At 41.9% G+C, this 19756-nt stretch overlaps 1 protein-coding gene across 1 annotated transcript in view; it reads right to left on the bottom strand.

Annotated features, from left to right (window-relative positions):
- golga5 (golgin A5) overlaps positions 1-19756 on the bottom strand; it is a 47231-nt gene that overhangs the window by 12090 nt on the left and 15385 nt on the right. Inside the window, exons 5-9 of the mRNA XM_060828551.1 lie at positions 12879-13002; positions 7409-7612; positions 4788-4958; positions 2492-2620; positions 1444-1542 (exon numbers count right to left, since the gene is read on the bottom strand). Coding sequence (XP_060684534.1) covers positions 1444-1542; positions 2492-2620; positions 4788-4958; positions 7409-7612; positions 12879-13002 — 727 coding nt within the window. The remainder of the gene's footprint in view (positions 1-1443; positions 1543-2491; positions 2621-4787; positions 4959-7408; positions 7613-12878; positions 13003-19756) is intronic.

The following is a 19756-nucleotide window of genomic DNA, read 5'->3' as shown; positions in this document are numbered from 1 at the left end:
TCCACACCAAAGCAAGGCAAGGAGACAGAAATATCATAGCCCACTCAGGGAATGAACCCAAATCGTTGGCACCATCCTGCATTATACACCAACCAACTGCTTTCTTACCCATATTCATACTTTTTTGGCTTCAATATAAATTTGCTTTGCCCTGAATTAAAGTTTTGGTATATGCTTCAACCACTCCCAGTGTAATAAAGCACAACATTAATAGTTAAAAATGCACTTATTTCTTTATGGGGCATTATATGCACTTAGCATGTGTGTCTGTGATTGACAATAATATCTTCATAGTTGTACCACATCTCACCTTCTATTTTTCTGCAGCCTACCATTATTCTGTACATAAAAATTAAGTTTTTTGAAAGGATACTATCTCCTGTACAGGGTGGCTTGGTGGCTCAGTGGTTTGCATTGCTGCTTCACAGCTCTAAGGACTCAGCCTCGATTCCAGCCTCATGCAACTTCTCATGGAGTTTGCACATTCTCCCTGTGTCTGCATAGGTTTTCTCCGGGTGCTCTGATTTCCTCCCACAATCCAAAGATGTGCAGGTTAGGTGAATTGCCCACAGTGTTAGGTGCATTAGTCAGGGATAGTCGGAGTATGGGTCTGGGTGGGTTACTCTTTGGTGGGTCAGTGTTTACTTATAGAGTCATAGAGATGTACAGCATGGAAACAGACCCTTCGGTCCAACCCATCCATATCTCTCCAACCTGGCCCATATCTCTCCAAACCCTTCCCATTCATATTTACATCCAAATGCCTCTTAAATGTTGCAATTGTACCAGCTTCCACTACATCCTCTGCCAGCTCATTCCATACACGTACCACCCTCTGCGTGAAAAAGTTGCCCCTTAGGTCTCTTTTATATCTTTCCCCCCTCACCCTAAACCTCTAGTTCTGGACTCCCTGACCCCAGAGAAAAGACTATTTCTATTTATCCTATAGGGCCTATTTCCATACTGTAGGTAATCTAATCTAATCTAATCCTTTCCTCCTGAATAGAAAATATCATAATTCGACTGAGTTTACTAAAACTCTTCACTGCGAGATTATCTTGTGATTTACACGGTAGTGATCTTGACTTCCAAATGGAAGCTGTAAATTCATTTCAGGACAGCAGAAAATGTGACCTGCACTTTTCCAGCAAAGGCAATGGCATCCTAGTCTCCAGACTTGCATCCTCCTCAATCCCAACATCACTTTCCATCAGCTTCTCACCTACAAAGTCAGTTCTTGAATCAACAGTTCCTTCCACTTTTTACCACTCAAGTCCCAGGTTCAAACATTCTCATTTTGAACTTCCAACTATAAACATGACAGGACGTTAATAGTAATATTCACGACATCAGAATTAACATGGAAATATTTTGAAGCTGTGGAGGTAAACAATCATAATTCTCCCAAAAAAGGTGATACAAAACAGACAAGTGAAGTAGTACCTGATTCCGAAGCTTCTGAATTTCCTCCTCTCGGTCCTTGATTCTAGACTGCAGTGTGTTCTTTGTCCTATGCAGTTCCTCTTCGATGTATTGAAACTCCTATAAATTCAAACCAGTGTGATAAACATAAGTTATTAAATAAAGTATGCAGAAACTTTATTAGCCAACTACTTCCACGTGGAAGAACCTCATGTATGTTCTATCAGTCCGAGATAACTCCTTGACTTCTTGTCATATTCACGTCTAAGAAATGTTATAAATTAGCACAATTTATTGAGACAAGCTCTTTCCCATCCCAAGTAGTTCCCTAAAGTACCACAGTCTAGTGACACTTCACAAATTGGATTTTGATTCAGCCTATAAGCATTTGGAAGCTGCATTGTTGTCAATTTTCCAGAAATGTGGGAAAACAGCAGCATAAGAAAAAGTGAGTGCCCATATCTGCATGTTTAGAAATTTTACATTGGCAGATCAAAGTTTGTAAAAAAAAATTAAAATCCATTTTACTTCATAATGCTAAAGAACTCTATTTGCTAGTGAAAGACTAAATTGCTTTTGAAGCAATGATCTACAGCACCATCTAAATATTCAACCATATTAGAAAGGTAAACTACATTTTTATTCACTGATTGATGCAGTTGTCTTGAATATCAATCTGGATCAGTGGTGCTGGAAGAGCACAGCAGTTCAGGCAGCATCCAACGAGCAGCGAAATCAACGTTTCGGGCAAAAGCCCTTCATCAGGGCTTTTTCGCTGTTCGTTGGATGCTGCCTGAACTGCTGTGCTCTTCCAGCACCACTGATCCAGAATCTGGTTTCTAGCATCTGCAGTCATTGTTTTTACCTAGTTGAATATCAATCTGTAGCTATTCTAGAAATTTTACACTGCATAACTAAACAGATTTGCATATAGCGCAGGGAGGTGCTATGTTTCAATATTTTAATACTCAAACATAATGCAGTGCATATTTGTGCCACATAAGTCAAAATAATATAAATAGACAGTAACATTAATGTTAAGAACAGCTAGGAACAATTTATGTTTTGCCTGTTTCTGTCGGTCCAGTTCAGCCTCCAGCTCCTTTTTGGTTCCTGTTAGCGTGTTGATTTGTTCCTGTAGTTCTTGTATTTGTTCCCTGGATGACTCTGCCTCACCCAATTGCTGTGTCTCTGTATCCTGTCATTGATGTCAGGTGAATAAGTTTAATCAGTAAGCAGAATTTAAGTTTTGCATATATGTGCAGCCAAACCTAAACTTCACATTCCTTTGAATGGATATAAAGTAGTACAATTACTCAATTTTAATTCTAATTATTTATATAGCCAGTGCTTCAAATAGGAAGGGGATGAAATTACAAAGTGATACTTAACAGCAAAACTAAAAAAAAATCAAGAAAATGGCAATGGTGCTTGTCCAGTCACCACTGAATTAGTTTGAACTCTGTTACTAAAGATATACAATAAAATATTTTCCCTCATTCCTGTTAATTAATCATCATTTGTTACCAAAGATGGTGCACTGAAATTGGGACTTTGATATCACTGACAGCAAAAAGGCTTGTGACTGAGGATTTTCAGTTCTTGATCTTGTTCTCTTATCAGTAAACGTTGTTTTAGACTTTTTTTGTAAAATGAACCTTTCAACCAGAAAGTGTTGCCCATAATAACTATTCTAACAATCAGCCAGTATTGGTTATTCTGTAGCAAATTCCTATATTAAAATACACTTCAATTTAACAACTATTTTATTGTTCTTCAAGGCACTTGGTTGTAATATTCACAAACACATTAGAATATAGATTATAAACATACAGTTGACATAGCACCTCCTGGTGGCAATGGCCAAGTACAACATGGATAGATTGATTCAGGAAAACTTGCTGCTTACATGAACCTGATGCTGAATAATTGATTTTTGAAAAATATAGATACTCATACACTTAAACAATTTGTGCCATAACAGCTTAACTTCATATTAAAACAATCTCATATACACATTAAAATAAAACACTCTCCTCACTCACTGGAAATGGTACAGTTTCCAACTTGACCCAAACATGACAGCTTGGGCATCTGTACAAGGCCACACGAAAAATTCAGACTTGTGGCTCATCTAAATTCTACCGATGAACTGTGAACGCCAAATTATTGTTTTTGCTGAAACTCATTTGTTTTAGACAGTGAAACACTGGCTAGCTTATTTTCTTGCACATAATTCTCCAACATATGGACATCACTGGAAAGACGAGCATATACTGGTCATCTCTAGTTGTCACAATAGAGTGGTGGTGGGCCTTCTCCAATAATCACTACAAAGTGAGTGGCTTGCTAAGAAAATTATCAAGGCAGTTAATATCTACCTAAACTGAATCAAGTGGACATAAGAGTGTTTAAAGTGCCACCTGATTTTCAGACAAGAAACACGTGGACAACAGCTGAAAGACACCAATGACCACACTCTCCTGCACCAAAGTGTCTCCCAGATAGATACTGAGACACAGAAAACAAGGTCAGGAGTAGGCTGATCAGTCCTTTGAGGCTGATGCATCATTTAATATGATCATGGTGGATCATCCAACTCAATACTCTGTTCTGGCTTTCTCCTCATACACTTTGATTACTTTAGTCATAAGAAATATATCTAATTCCTTCTTGAAAGCATTCCAAGTTTTGGCCCAACTTTTGAGGCAGAGAATTCCTCAGGCTCACTCTCTCAGTGCGGGAATTTCTCCTCATCTCAGGCCTACTCTGTATCTTTCGGCTTTAACACTGAGGTCTGGACTTCCCAGTCATTGGGTACAGGCGAAAGTGAGAATTGCAGATGCTGGAGATCAGAGACAAGATTGGAATGGTGCTGGAAAAGCACAGCAGGTCAGGCAGCATCAAAGGAGCAGGAAAACAGACGTTTTGGGCCAGAGCCCTTCGTCAGGAGCCATTCCTGACGAAGGGCTCCTGCCCAAAACGTTGATTTTCCTGCTCCTCGGAATGTGCCTGATCTGCTGTGCTTTTCCAGCACCACTCTAATCTAGTCATTGGGAATATCCTGCTTGCACGTACCCTAGTTCTTTTGAATTTGATAGGTTTCTATTACGTACACCCTCATTCTTCTGAAATCCATTGAATATAGTCCAGATTAATGAAGTCTCTTGACATATATCAAGCCTGTAATCCATGATATCAGTCTGGCAAACCTTTGTTGCACTTCTTCCATAGCCAGAACATCCATCCACAGGTAAGGGGTCAAATTCTTGTCTGAGCACTTTGTTCAAGGACTGCTAAAGCTAACAACAAAGTGTAATTTTTTGCAAGAATATTACAGCTGTTGGAAGTAGATAATCGATTACCTGCAGTTCCACCCTCAGCTGCTGAATGTGACCCAGCAATTTTTGGACTTCTTCACGTTGCATGTCACGCTCATGCCGCAGTTCTTCCAGTTCCATGGTGCTTACAGCATGGCTTTCTAAACCTTCGATTCCAGAACCTTCTTTGAGGCTGTTAATCAGTTTTTCTTTGGACTGTGGAAACAATGTGTATTAATACTTAACAACAAATTTATTTATTGTTGTTTCAGAATTATAATCCATTTACTGCAGATCACTGTATAAATCTACTTCATAATCATCAGTACCTCTCAAATCCACAAAACACATTCATAACTTCAATGGGAAGTACAATAATCACATTTTACAGCATCTTTCTGATTAAACTTTGATAAGTTCTATTCAAAATAGTTAAAATGGATCATTAAATAAGAGGCAATACGTTAATTTATATTCAAGAATCTGACTTAAAATTGGTCATTGCTGGTAATAAACTACAGAAGTAAAATGATGGAGATGATACAAACATGGAAACCAATTAAGCTACACAATTTATTTTTGCTCCCAAAGCACACCTTTGCCATCTACTGACCAAGGTTAAATTCTGTAAAGCAACAGGAAAATTTTGTTTAAAAAGTATTCGCACTCAAATATAAACATGAAAATTAAATAGTATTTTATAATCATGTCTATGAACAAAGAGCATTAAAACTGTGGAAGTGATGTCTCTTGGTCTAAAGGAGACCTGGCAATTTGTTACAGCTTTTCAACTGCACTTGACTTATATTCATTCTCTGGCACTTTTCACTTCTATGTTGTTCCTTATTGAATATTTATCCCAAGGCTCTCTAAAAGTGATAATCTCTGCCTCAATAGCCTCTAATTTTCTGCAATAGCATTGGTGAAAACACATTTTCTGTTCCTACAGTAATAATTCCAAACAATGTCCCATTTTGCACGAACTTTTTGCTTTCAAGATATGACAGAAACAAGCTCTTTTAGCAGAGCCTGTTGTCTGGGACTTAAATGTCAACTCGTGTCTTGACACTGTAGATTTAATGGAAAGCAATGGCCTAGTGGTACTATCATTATACTAATCCAGGTAATATTCTGGGGACTCTGGTTTGAATCTTACCATAGCAGATGGTGGAATTTAAAAATCAATAAAACGTGGAATATAGAGGCTAACAACTGTGAAACCATTGTTAATTGTTCGAAAAACCTATTGGTTCACTAATACCCTTTGGGATGGAAACTGATACCTTTTCCTCATCTGGCCTACATGTGACTCCAGACCCACAGCTGTCACAAAGCTGGTCCTTTTTCCAGAAGCTGTTCCTTTTCTCAAGGATATGGTGTCTTTGATTTTTTTTCTCTCAGAGGGGTCATAAAGCAGTACGGGCTCCAAATCGACCGGTTTGGTACAGAGATGAAAGGATTTACTGAGAGGCCTTTTTTGTTTATATATAAACAGATGAGACTTGAGGTCAAAGCTTTCATTTTTAGAAGTAACCTGTTTAATGAAACAGGAGGGGTCAGTCCTGGAAGCTGAATTTTGTTGTTAGTTCAGTTGCAGCAGGGGATGGGTGAAACAAGCTGCTGAAATCTCTCTCCTTCTGCCCTTCTAACTTTGACCTGTAAGCCTCAGAGTAAAATTGAAACAATGTTTAAGGGGTATGTTTATTGGGACTGTTGCTTACTTTCGGAACAGCATAATTAAGTCTAGTTTGGATAGACTGAGTTCTGTGGGTATTCTATATTCTGTTCTTTGTGTTTCATTCTGTAATTTTGTGAATACATTTTCGTCTGTTTTAAAACCTGGTAGTCAACCGAGGGAACTTACTCTGAGTAATTTTCACTGTACACTTACCGAAACAAATAGCAAAGTTACAGTCTGGGCTGCCTGCTGAGGAATGTTTTGAGTTGTCTGGCCTAGTCCATTACACAGCAGTGTGGTTGACTTTGAACTGCCCTCTAGGCAATTAAGAAAGGGCATGAAAAGCTGTCACCATCAATACCCACATCCCACAAATGAATTGAAAAAAAATTAAGTGACCAACTTTGCTGCAAACATAGGTCTTCTGCATTCCTTGGGGATGCTTTGCTATAGTTGTATCAGACTTTGATAAGACCACATCTAGAGTACAGTGTACAGTTTTGATCTGCTTATTTATAAAATGCACTAGCAGTTCAGAGAAAGTTCATTTGACTACTTCCTTGGATTAAAGAACTACCTTATGAGGAAAGGTTTGACAGGTTGTGTCTGCATCCACGGAAGTTCAGAAGACTAAGAGGTGATCTTATAGAAACATACAAGAAACATGCTTTTCTCTTGGGAGAAAGACTAGAACTAGAAGGGGCATTCCATTTCAGAGAGAGTTAAAGAAAAATATTTTCAAGATTGCAAGATTGTGAACATCTTCCACAAAGAGAAGTGGAGGTGAGATCATTGAAAATTGTTAAGGCAGAGTTAGCTTTTTTTCTGACTAACAATAGAGTTCAAACAGTAATAGGGGTAAACAGGAAAGTGCAGTTGAGGCTACAATCAGACAAGCCATGATCTTGTCAGGCGGCAATGCAGGCTTGAGGGGCCGAAAGGCATACTCCCACGCCAAATTTCAATTCTCACATAACCTTGTTCACACCTGAAGAATTCTGGTAGCCTTTTGTTTGTAGTCCATTAATTCCTGTTTAGCCAAATCCAAACTGGTCTTAACAGTTTTGAGCTGTTGCTGGTGATCATCTGCCCTCTTCTTCTCTTCAATCACCTTTCTCTCAGACGCAGTCAGTGTTTCTGCAAGACTTTGGCGTTCAAGCTCCACCTTATTGAGTCTAGCTGCAAACTCATTCTGAAAAGAAGATACACAAGATGTGTTTCAGCTCATCTCAAACATCTTATACAATCTTGAGAAAAGACCAGGTAAATTTTAATAATTTTTATGGTTTATAGGTAAAGGAGATCTGGAAATAAAATTATATTGTATATTTCACACCTAATGAAAAAGGGATACTCCATATTAAGTCCCAGCAATTATTCAAGCTCAGGTATTCACAGGAAATAAATTTGTATCCATTTCTTAGTCATTGACCAGGGAGAAGAGAAGTTTGAATAGATATGTGAAAAATATATTCATTTTATGTTTATTACTCAAGAGTTCTGTGAATTAGGACGACAAAGAGTGCGAAGGTCAACTGGGAAGAGGCTAAGTAAAGCTAAGGCATTCCAAGATCATCTTTGCAAGTTCAGTGAACATAGATGCTTCCAGAAGTTCAACCATCATAGATGATAAATTAATCATTTGTAGAGTTAGGCAATAGCTAGGGCAGAGCTGAAAAATGCGTTGCTGGAAAAGCGCAGCAGGTCAGGCAGCATCCAAGGAGCAGGGGAATCGACGTTTCGGGCATAAGCCCTTCTTCAGGAATGAGGAAGGTGTGCCAAGCAAGCTAAGGTAAAAGGTAGGGTGGAGGGACTTGGGGGAGGGGCGTTGGGAATGCGATAAGTGGAAGGAGGTTAAGGTGAGGGTGATAGGCCAGAGAGGGGTGGGGGCGGAGAGATCGGAAAGAAAATTGCAGGTCAAGATGGCTGTGTTGAGTCCGAGGGTTGGGACTGAGAAAAGGTGGGGGGAGGGGAAATGAGGAAGCTGGAAAAACCTGCATTCATCCCTTGTGGGTGGAGGGTTCCTAGGAGGAAGATGAGGTGCTTTTCCTCCAGGCATCGTGTTGCCATGGTCTGGCGATGGAGGCGGCCAAGGACCTGCATGCCCTTGGCGGAGTGGGAGGGGGAGTTAAAGGGTTCAGCCATGGGGCGGTTGGGTTGGTTGGTCCGGGTATCCCAGAGGTGTTCTCTGAAACGTTCCACATGTAGGCGGCCTGTCTCCCCAATGTAGAGGATTGCTGCGCTTTTCCAGCAACACATTTTTCAGCTCTGATCTTTAGCATCTGCAGTCCTCACTTTCTCCTAATAGCGAGGGCAGGAGGAACTAGAAGTTGCCCAAAAAAATGTTCCATTGCTTTTCTTAATTTAAATAAATTACTAATTTCCAGATATGAAAAATAGGTTTTAGTTTAGATTAGATTATTTACAAATGTGAAAACAGGCCCTTCGGCCCAACAAGTCCACACCGATCTGCCAAAGCGCAACCCACTCACACCCCTTCACCTAACACAATGGGCAATTTAGCATGGCCAATTTACCTAACCTGCACATTATTTGAACTGTGGGAGGAAACCGGAGCACCCGGAGGAAACCCACGCAGACACGGGGAGAATGTGCAAACTCCACACAGTCGTCTGAGGCAGGAATTGAACCTGGGTCTCTGGTGCTATGAGGCAGCAGTGCTAACCACTGTGCCACCCACTAATACAATATAATACATGTGCATTTTTGTTTTACATTTGTCTCCCTACTTTATTATAGAATGATGAAATGTAGAATTTAAAACAACACTGGTCAGGTCAACTTACTAATAGGGAGAGTGGAAAATTCTTCCGTAATTACACCGGCACCACTCCCCACCTCTTCCTCCGCTACATTGATGACTGCATTGGCGCCACCTCGTGCTCCCGTGAGGTTGAGCAGTTCATCAACTTCACCAACACATTCCACCCTGACCTTAAATTTACCTGGACCTCTCCATCTCCATTAATGACGACCGACTTGACACTGACATTTTTTACAAACCCACCGACTCCCACAGCTACCTGGATTACACCTCTTCTCACCCTACCTCTTGCAAAAAAGCCATCCCATATTCCCAATTCCTCCGCCTCTGCCGGATCTGCTCCCAGGAGGACCAGTTCCACCACAGAACACACCAGATGGCCTCCTTCTTTAGAGACCGCAATTTCCCTTCCCATGTGGTTAAAGATGCCCTCCAACGCATCTCATCCACATCCCGCACCTCCACCCTCAGACCCCACCCCTCCAACCATAATGCCCCTGGTGCTCACCTTCCATCCTACCAACCTTCGCATAAACCAAATCATCTGCTGACATTTCCGCCAACTCCAAAAAGACCCCACCACCAAGAACATATTTCCCTCCCCACCCCTTTCCGCCTTCCACAAAGACCGTTCCCTCCGTGACTACCTGGTCAGGTCCACGCTCCCCTAAACCCACCCTCCCATCCTGGCACCTTCCCCTGCCACCGCAGGAACTGTAAAACCTGCGCCCAACCTCTTCCATCACCTCTATCCAAGGCCCTAAAGGAGCCTTCCACATCCAAAGTTTTACCTGCATATCCACTAATATCATTTATTGTATCTGTTGCTCCCGATGCGGTCTCCTCTACATTCCGGACGCCTCCTAGCAGAGCGCTTTAGGGAACATCCCCGGGACACCCACACCAATCAATCACACCGCCCCATGGCCCAACATTTCAACTCCCCCTCCTACTCTGCCGAGGACATGGAGGTCCTGGGCTTCCTTCACTGCCGCTCCCTCACCACCAGACGCCTGGAGGAAGAACGCCTCATCTTCTGCCTCGGAACACATCAACCCCAGTACATCAATGTGGACTTCAACAGTTTCCTCATTTCCCCTTCCCCCACCTCACCCTAGTTCCAAACTTCCAGCTCAGCACTGTCCCCATGACTTGTTCAGACGTGTCCTACCTGCCTATCTACTTTTCCACCTATCCACGCCACCCTCTCCTCCCCGACTATCACCTTCATCTCCTCCCCCACTCATCTATTGTACTCTATGCTACTTTCTCCCCACCCCCACCCTCCTCTAGCTTATCTCTCCACGCTTCAGGCTCTCTGCCTTTATTCCTGATGAAGGGCTTTTGCCCGAAATGTTGATTTCGCTGCTTCCTGGATGCTGCCTGAACTGCTGTGCTCTTCCAGCACCACTAATCTGGAGAGTGGAAAGTTGGCAGGTGATAGTCATATCTTTTCTCCCACCACAGGCTTTGCAAACTGCATACCCCCACTCATATTTGCTCTACATATACAGCATCCAGAAACTATAGCACATGAAAAGAAATACGTATTCTGAATGAATAAAATTGTCACCCTTTATTCGGTTTCTTTCTGCAATAGCAAACAAGCTATTGGACATGAATTGGATTAGTAGTACAAGGATTAATCCATTTAGAAAAATCTTTATTTAAGAGTCGAATTCTCAAAAGATTGATATATAAAATTTCAGCTTTAGATGTTTGAAAAGCAATATAGATCATGGAATCAGAAAGGTCTGCAGGAGAGGAATGGGTTCCAGACCAAGTCAGTCAAAAACCAGTTCCTAACTATTCAAATTCCATTTTACAGGACTTGGCCCACAATCCTCAATGCATTGTCATTACAAGTATAAATCTAAACATTTAAATATAGAGGGTGTATGCCTCAATCACTTTTATAGGCAATGAGGTTCCCCCCTGAAAACTTTCCTCTGAAAACCATTTTCTTTACCTCCTGCCCCGCATCCTAAATCAACACTTCCCAGTCGCTGATCCCTCAATCAATGGCAAACCCTTCCTGTCTATGTCCGAAATAAATCTATACACTTCAGTCACGCGCCCCTCTCAGTCTCCTCTGCTCCAAAGAAAATAATCCTAGTCTGTTCAATCTCTCTTCGAAACGAAAACTCCGGAGCCCAGGCAACAACTCCTCTGTACCCTTTCCAGTACATTTACAACCTGCTTACAGCGTGCTTTGCAGAACAGCACACCATACTCTAGCCATGGCCCAACCCATGTCTTATACAGTTCCAGGATAACCTCACTGCTCTTAAACACAATGTCTCCCCAAACAAAGGCAAATATCTTAACCACTTTTATCTAGCTGCCCCGTTAAGGGATCAGAAGACATGTACATCAGGGTCCCTCACATACTTCGTGCTCTCTAGGGTCCTACAGGTCATAACGCATGTCCTTATCTCAGTGTCCCGATCACATGCATCACCTCACGTATTCAGATTGGATTCCATTTGCCACTGATCAGGCCGTCTATATCCTCTTGTAATCTAAGGCTATTCATCTTACTAATTTTCACATTGTTCATGAACTTACTGATGAACCCTCCTATATTCAAGTTAAACCTTTTATACATATCACAAACAGCAAAGGCCCTCAACACTGATCCTGGCAGAACCCCACTGGATATATGGTTCCAGTCACAAAAACATCCCTCAACCATCATCCACTGCTTCCCGCCACCAGCCAATTGTGGCTCAATTTGTCAAATTTCCTTGGATCCCATGGGCTTTTTCCATTGCTATCAGTCTCTCATGTGGAGTTTTTACTAGAAGCCTTGTTGAAGTCCGAGCAGACTGCATCAAATACATTGCCCTTATTGACACACCTCTCCTCATTCCTGAAGAAGGGCTCGTGCCCGAAACGTCGATTCTCCTGCTCCTTGGATGCTGCCTGACCTGCTGCACTTTTCCAGCAACACATTTTCAGCTCTGATCTCCAGCATCTGCAGTCCTCACTTTCTCCTACTCTTGATTAAGCCCTGCCTTGCCAAGTGTAGATTAATTCTGTTCCTCAAAATTGTTTCCAATAGTTTCCTCACCATGGAGGTTGGACTGACTGACCTGTAATTTCAAGGTTTATCTCTTGCTTCCTTCTTAAATAATGGAACTGCATTGGCTGCCCACCAGCCCTCCAGCACATCTCTTTAGGCCAGACAGGCATGAAATTATCACCAGCATTCTTGCTATTTCATCGCTGGCCTCACTTAACAACTTAAGATAACTTGCATCTGGCCATGGAAACTGATCTGCTTTTAAGCCTGCTAGACCACTCTGAACCACCTTTCTGATTATGCTAATTTCTTTCTGTATATCATAGTCTTTCTCCTGGATTTCTATATCCTCATCATCCCTCTCACGAGTGAACACTGCCACATTTTGGTCCTTCATGGACCCTACTCTTACCATTATTCTTTCACCCTTAATGTACTTACAAATTAATTTAGGATATTCCCTAGGTGGGTGTGAGGAGTTTGACCTGAACGTAGATCTGCAAAATTACTGTGAACTATTGACTCATATGAAATCTCTAATGTTAATAAGGCAAATACAGTAGATGCTAGATATCCAAGTTGCATTATCTGAGATGCTCAGCTGCCAAGCCAGTAAAAGGTGTTGGATTGCTTGCCCCCAAAACAAACCTGCATTTGATTGTAACTGTCTTGTTGTCGTTTAAGTGATGATTCTGCTTCCAGAAGCCTCTCTTGCATTGTCTGCAAGGCTTGGTTATGCATGCTGCTCCCTTCAGTATGATCCTGCAGTATTCTTTTGAAAGAAAACCACATTATAAAACTCTTTATGGGGTTTCTCAATGCAACATGTAATAAGCACAGCATCTCTAATTGATTAGGACTTTTGTATTACCTATCTTCTACCTGCAGTTTCTAATTTGGCAGTGTAATAGCCTCATCTAAAGCTACCAAATTATAGGCACAGCACCATATTTTACTACAACAAAATTCAAGTATCTAAACAGCAAGACCTTTGATAAGTGGCTGTTTTAGGTGGTGCAAGAAGGTTCTTTATCTTTTGGGAACGCAAGGCTGAATCCAGTGCAAAGTCATTAAATTGTCTCATGTCCAGTACTACAATAAGTGAGATTAACTAAGTTCAACCCAACACACAATGGAATATCAATCATATGAGACAAGAATAAAATTATTGATAAATTGTCATGGTTTTACCCAGTTCTTTGTCTATTTGAAGAATGTATTTTATCTAAATTGTTGCTTCTAACAAGTCACTGACTGCCAGTTAAGTCTCTGTGATCACAAGCCACCCTCAGCTGCCACTCAAGGTATAAGTTACTGCTTCCCAGCTTCTCAACTTTACACTGGAGAAGGTGGGAAGCAGCAGGCTTAGATTGTAATTAAATGTGCATTAGGTAATTCTTAAAGCAAGAGGAAGTCACTGTGGCACTGGGATATTTTAGAATACAACTGACAGTTAAATGGAAAAGTTAAAATAATTGGTAGTAGGATGTGTCATGGAAATTGTAAAAATATGAGACAGCGATTGAGTGTGTCCTTGTGAGGCTTTTGAGAGAGATTTAGAAAGGAACAATGGAGTAAGAAAAGGGCTGGAGTAAGTTCGCCTACAATGCCCATTTGTGCTCTTTACACTTGGATAAGGATGAAAGGAAGCTGCTGGAATTTGTCAAAAAAAAAGCTGTAGTGTAAGAACAATTGCAACTTCCCCAATACAATACATAACAAGGGAAAAAGGATATGGATAGGCCCAGCGTTACAACTGGACAACTGGATATTGATTCTGAGGCGATCATGAAATGGACTGCATCCTCGGGTTATCAAAATCTAAACATACCAAGCAGAAATCTGTGAACATGCTGTAGTGGAGACTATCGTGCAAGACAGGCAAGTAACCTTAGGAACACAATTGAGGGTGCTTCCCCCTATTCCACTTCTCTGATATCTGAATCCAAACTGGACTATAATACCAGTCAGGACAGGGCAAGGACAGAGGTACAAGAGGTGGGTGAAGAACCCTTGGATGGTTAATAAAGAGATCAAGACATTGCATAAGTCCTTTTTCTCCAGTTAAGTTAAAGAAGTCCCCTGTGAAAATTGTATTTTATTCAGTGTTCCTCTGACAGGTACAATAATAGCATCACTTACATTTAATTGAAGAACATAATAAAACAAAGGGTAATCTGAAAGCAAAAGACTTAAACTGCTTTGATTCTTAGCATTTATAAAGTAAATTTGTCTGCAAATAGTATGAACCTAAGTTTTTTTTAAGAAGTTGTAAAAACAAAAAGATGATTTCTTACTGTGAAAGACCTGCTCTCAAAACATAAATAAGTTGCATTTAGACGATATCCAATTTGAACTTAGAATTTGGAATGAGAAATATTTTGTTTTTAAAAGTTGGTTGTTAAAACAAAATTGTCTTTAAGACAACAGAAATGTTAAAAGTCTGTTTGAGACATGAAGCCGGGGATGGATGGAGTGCTCATCCTGACTTTGTCTTTTTTTCTGTTGATTTAGGGATCATTTCCTTGTTTTTTTTTCTGGCCTAAGGCTATGGCACAGTCTGGGTTTGAGGGAGCTGTGAAGGAGGGGATGGGTAGGTTGTGTGCCCCCTATGGGCATGGGGAAGAGTCTTCCATTTAAGGTTTTATAATTGGTTTTCTTTGTAGTTTTTTGGTAGTAGTAGATGTTTATAGTTATGATAGAGTAGTTTTTGTAGATATAGTTCTTCGACTCTATGAGTCTTTATTTACTTGTGCTCGGCACTTTGTAAGCAGGTCTGTCCGTCCCAGAGGTTCAAGGGTCTCTGAAAGGGGATATGGCTAAGTGTCTTATTGAATGTTGCACCTGGAACATCAAGGGAAGTCAGTCGCCTGTTAAAAGGAAAAAAAGTGCTTTCTAGCCTTAAGAGGGAAAGGGTTGATATCGCTTTGTTGCGGGAAACCCATCTTGATGATGGCATACACCTGAAATTACAACAGGGGGGTTATGACCGTGTATTCTTTTCATCCTTTACTACTAAAAGTAGGGGAATGGCAGTACCTATCTAGAAAAATCTTCCGTTCATATTATTAGAGGTGAAAGGTGAGCAGGGATGGTTTGTGATACTTAAAGCCCTGATACATGGGGAGGAATGTGCCATCCTAAATGTCTACTGTCCTCCAGCGCATCCCCTCAAATTTTTGATTAGTGCTCTCTCTAAGCTGAGTGCTTTTGGAACACGGCACATTATTATGGAGGGGATTTTAAGTATCTTTTGGATCAGACAGTGAACAGGATGACTTGAGGGCCCCCAACTATTTCTTCGTAGGCTAAGCAGGTGGTTGGCTTAGGCAAGGAGTTGGGGCTGGTGGACATTTGCAGATGTCTTCACCCTACCGGCAGGGATTTCACCTTTTTTTTCAAACTCACATAAATGTCACACAAGGATTGACCTCTTCCTGGGCTCCCTTGGCCCTTCTGGATTCAATTATGGGTTGTAAAACTGGGAATATAGCTATCTCTGACCACACAGCAGTATATTTGGAGGTTAAGGCCAAGATTGAGGGGCTAGGTTTGCAGCACTGGCGTTTGGACCCTTTTCTCCTTAATGATTCCAAATTTGTGGAATACCTTTTGAAGGAGTTTCAGGAATTCTTGACCATCAACTCAGGCATGGCTATGGGAGACTGCTAAGGCTTTTACGAGGGGATTAGCTATTTCCTATTCAGCTAGCCGGAAACGACAGAAGGAGGAACAGCAGCGTCTACTTGAGACGCGATTGAAAGCCGCCGAGACGGCACATTTTGCACGGCCTTCGGTGACTAAGCTACAGCGAATCACAGCCCTCCGGGCTACCTTGAATTCAATACTGACACAAAACACAAAGAAAGAACTTGCTTTTGGTAGACAAAGGCTGTTTGAATGTGGGGATAGGCCAGAGAAGTATTTAGCGTACCTGACTAGGAAAAAGCGTGCTTCCCAACCCATTACTGCAATCAGACAGTGCCAGGATCCTTAGATAAGATGCTAAAAAGATTAATGAGGCTTTTCGGAACGTTTACTCTGAATTGCAGCAGACTGAAGGTTGTGAGGACAACAGGACTAAAATGGAAACCTTTTTGAAGAACGTAGACCTTTCAGGGGTAACCTTGGAACAAGCCTCCCTCCTTTATGCCCCCTTGACAGTTCAGGAAATACAGGAGGCAACTAAACAACTTGAGTGGGAAAGCGCATGGCCCTGATGGTCTCCCGGGTGAGTTTTATGAGGAGTCTATAGGCATTCTGTCAGGGCCTATGTTGGAGATGTACAATCACTCCTATATGCATGAATGCCTACCACATCTTTAAGAGAAGCTAGTATTTCTTTAATTCTTAACAAGGGGAAGGTTCCTGAGGATTGTGCCTCATAAAGGCCCATCTCCCAAATCTTCTCCCAAACTTTGACCATCTCTCTATTGAATTCAGATTTCAAGATTCTGGCACTGAGATTGGAAAAGGTGTTGCCCCATATTGTTAAAGAGGACCAGACAGGCTTTATAAAGGGCCTTGGTCCTCTAATAATATTAGAAGTTTGCTGAATATGGTCCAGGTTTGTCAGCGACAATCAATTCAGGGGTTGGTGATTTCCTTAGATGCACAGAAAGCATTTGACCGGGTGGAATGGCTTTATTGGGTTGGGTTGGGTGGGGTGGGGTCTTTGCTAGGTGGGTGGAGGTTTTATATCGTCACCCTCTGGCCAGCAAGGCTGCCCCCTCTCACCATTGTTGTTTACATTGGTGATTGAGCCGCTGGCAGAGGCCATTCGTCAGAACGTCCACATAACCGCTCCGGAAGTGGGATCGAGGGCACACGAGATTACATTGTACGCGGATGATGTCCTTCTGTTTTTATTGAACCCGATGACCTCAATACCCCATTTGATACAATGTATCAATTCATTTGGGGCTATTTCAGGATATAAGATTAACTTTGCAAAATCGAAGACTATGCCTTTGGGGAATTTTTAAGGATGTGCCAGAAGTTGAAGGTGGCCCTAAGTTCCCTTTTAAGTGGTCGCGGGCAGGGTTCTGATACCTAGGCATTTTTATTACCCCCAAGTTTGATCTGTTATTTCAGAGATGGAAGGCTGTCTCAGTTTCATGGCTGGGCCAAATATGCAAGGTTTGTAGCTCAGGTTGAGGTTTAGGGTGTAGATTTGCTCGCTGAGCTGTAGGTTTGATATCCAGATGTTTCATTACCTGGCTAGGTAACATCATCAGTGGTGACCTCCAAGTGAAGCAAAGCTGTTATCTCCTGCTTTCTATTTATATCTTTCTCCTGGAAGGGGTTCCTGACATTTTGTGATGACAAGGGTGTCATCTACGTAGCGAAGCAAGATAGAAGAGACATTTATTATCACCAACAACACCCTCACAGGCATAAAGTTCACCAAGGAGGAAAAAACCGACAACAAACTCGCATTTCTGGACGTCACAGTAGAAAGAATGGACAAGGGAGAATTACAAACCTGCGCATACAGAAAACCGACAAACACTGACCAAATACTCAACTACACCAGCAACCATCCCAACACACACAAACGAAGCTGTATCAGAACACTATTCCAACGAGCCACCACACACTGCAGCACAGACGAACTTCGAAAAACAGAGAAAAACCACTTATACGACGTGTTCAAGAAGAACGGATACTCAAAAAACACAGTGCGCAGATTCCTCAAGAACAAACCACGACAAGCAGGCCAAACACAGCCAGAAACCCTAACCACCTTAACATACATCAAAGAAGTTTCAGAAATGACAGCCAGACTACTAAGACCTCTCAGAATCCTAGTAGCACACAAACCCACCAACACTCTCAAACAAAAACTAACAAACTTAAAAGACCCAGTACAACCCATGGACAAAATTAACATCATCTACAAAATTCCATGCAAGGACTGCCACAAACACTACATAGAACAAACAAGAAGAAAGTTAGCCACCAGGATACATGAACACCAGCTAGCTACAAAAAGACACAACCCTCTCTCCCTTGTAGCCCTACACACAGATGAAAAAAATCCACCATTTTGACTGGGACAACACATCTATCCTGGGACGGGCTAAGCAAAGACATGCCAGAGAATTCCTAGAGGCCTGGCACTCCAACCACAACGCCATAAACAAACACATAGATCTAGACGCCATCTATCAACCTCTCAGAAAACAAACAGGAAATGACATCACCACAAACCCCAGGAACCCCACCCAGGAGAAAGATATAAATAGAAAGCAGGAGACAACAGCTTTGCTTCACTTGGAGGTTGCCACTGATGATGTTACCTAGCCAGGTAATGAAACGTCTGGATATCAAACCTACAGCTCAGCGAGCAAACCTACACCCTGGGCCAAATATCTCTCATCAAGATGAATGTTCTTCCTTGTTTGCTTTATCCCATGCGCATGCTCCCTATAACATAACGTTTCCCAAGTCAGCGCTGTGGAAGCATATGGGCTGTTTTGGTTCCTTTGTCTGGCATCGTGGGCTGCCCCTCATCAAACTTACTAAATTGCAGTTGCCTCAAGAAGGGGGAGGAGTTGATTATCCAGACGTCAGAAGGTATCAATTGAGTTCCCTGCTGTCCTTTGTCTGCTATTGGGTAGGTAACGATCCAAACTCAATATGTCTGGATAGTGAGGCCTCCCAGGCAAAGTGACTTCTTATTATTCTGTTGTTCATGGATAAGATGGGGACAGTTATGGACCACTGCCGGAACCCTATTGTCATTAGTACAGTCAAGACACAGAGGGCGATGCATCAAAGTGAGGGTTGTTTATCCAAGACTTTGCCAATTATGCCTATAGTTGGCATGCCAGGGTTCTGATCAGAGATGATGGACTCAGGATTCAGCGAGAGGAGTTTCCAGTTTGGGAGACATGTTTGAGGGGGAGGTTATGATGTTTTTTGAGCAACTGAGCCACAAGTACAGATTGCCCTGCAGAGGTCTTTTCCATTTTTTTCAGGTTTGAGATTTCATCCAGAAGACGAGTACGCTTCTCACTAAGCCCTATAAACCCAATACAGAGGGGTTGTTGCTACACTCCACAAGCACCCTTTCAGTTAGTGCCCTCTATCGCCTGCTGGGTGGTAGGGCCTGGCAGGATATTAATCGGTTATGTGAGGTCTGGGAGCAAGAGCTAGGAGTGGCGATCTCTTCTGAAACATGGGAGAACATATGGGAGAATGCTTGAAAGATCTCAATCTGTAATAGGACATGCGCTACGCAGTTAAAAGTTCTGCACATGGCTCATCTGGCACCAGGCCGTGTGGTGAAGTTTAAAGAAAGGGCATCTTCAGTGTGCCCCAAATGTAAAGTAAGTGTAGGTACTCTTACCCATTGCTTCTGGACATGCCACAGGCTCCGTGTTTATTGGAGTGCTGTGGCAGGAGAGATAGGGAGGGTATTGAGGACTGAAGTCAAAGTAGACCCGATATCTCCTTTCTTAGGTCTACCGAATTTACTATCTTTAGACGGGCAGGGCAAGAAACTATTTAATATTCTTGCA

Source organism: Hemiscyllium ocellatum, chromosome 8 (assembly GCF_020745735.1).
Source record: "Hemiscyllium ocellatum isolate sHemOce1 chromosome 8, sHemOce1.pat.X.cur, whole genome shotgun sequence".
Classification (NCBI taxonomy): Eukaryota; Metazoa; Chordata; class Chondrichthyes; order Orectolobiformes; family Hemiscylliidae; genus Hemiscyllium; species Hemiscyllium ocellatum.
This window is presented reverse-complemented; position numbering and strand designations above follow the sequence as displayed.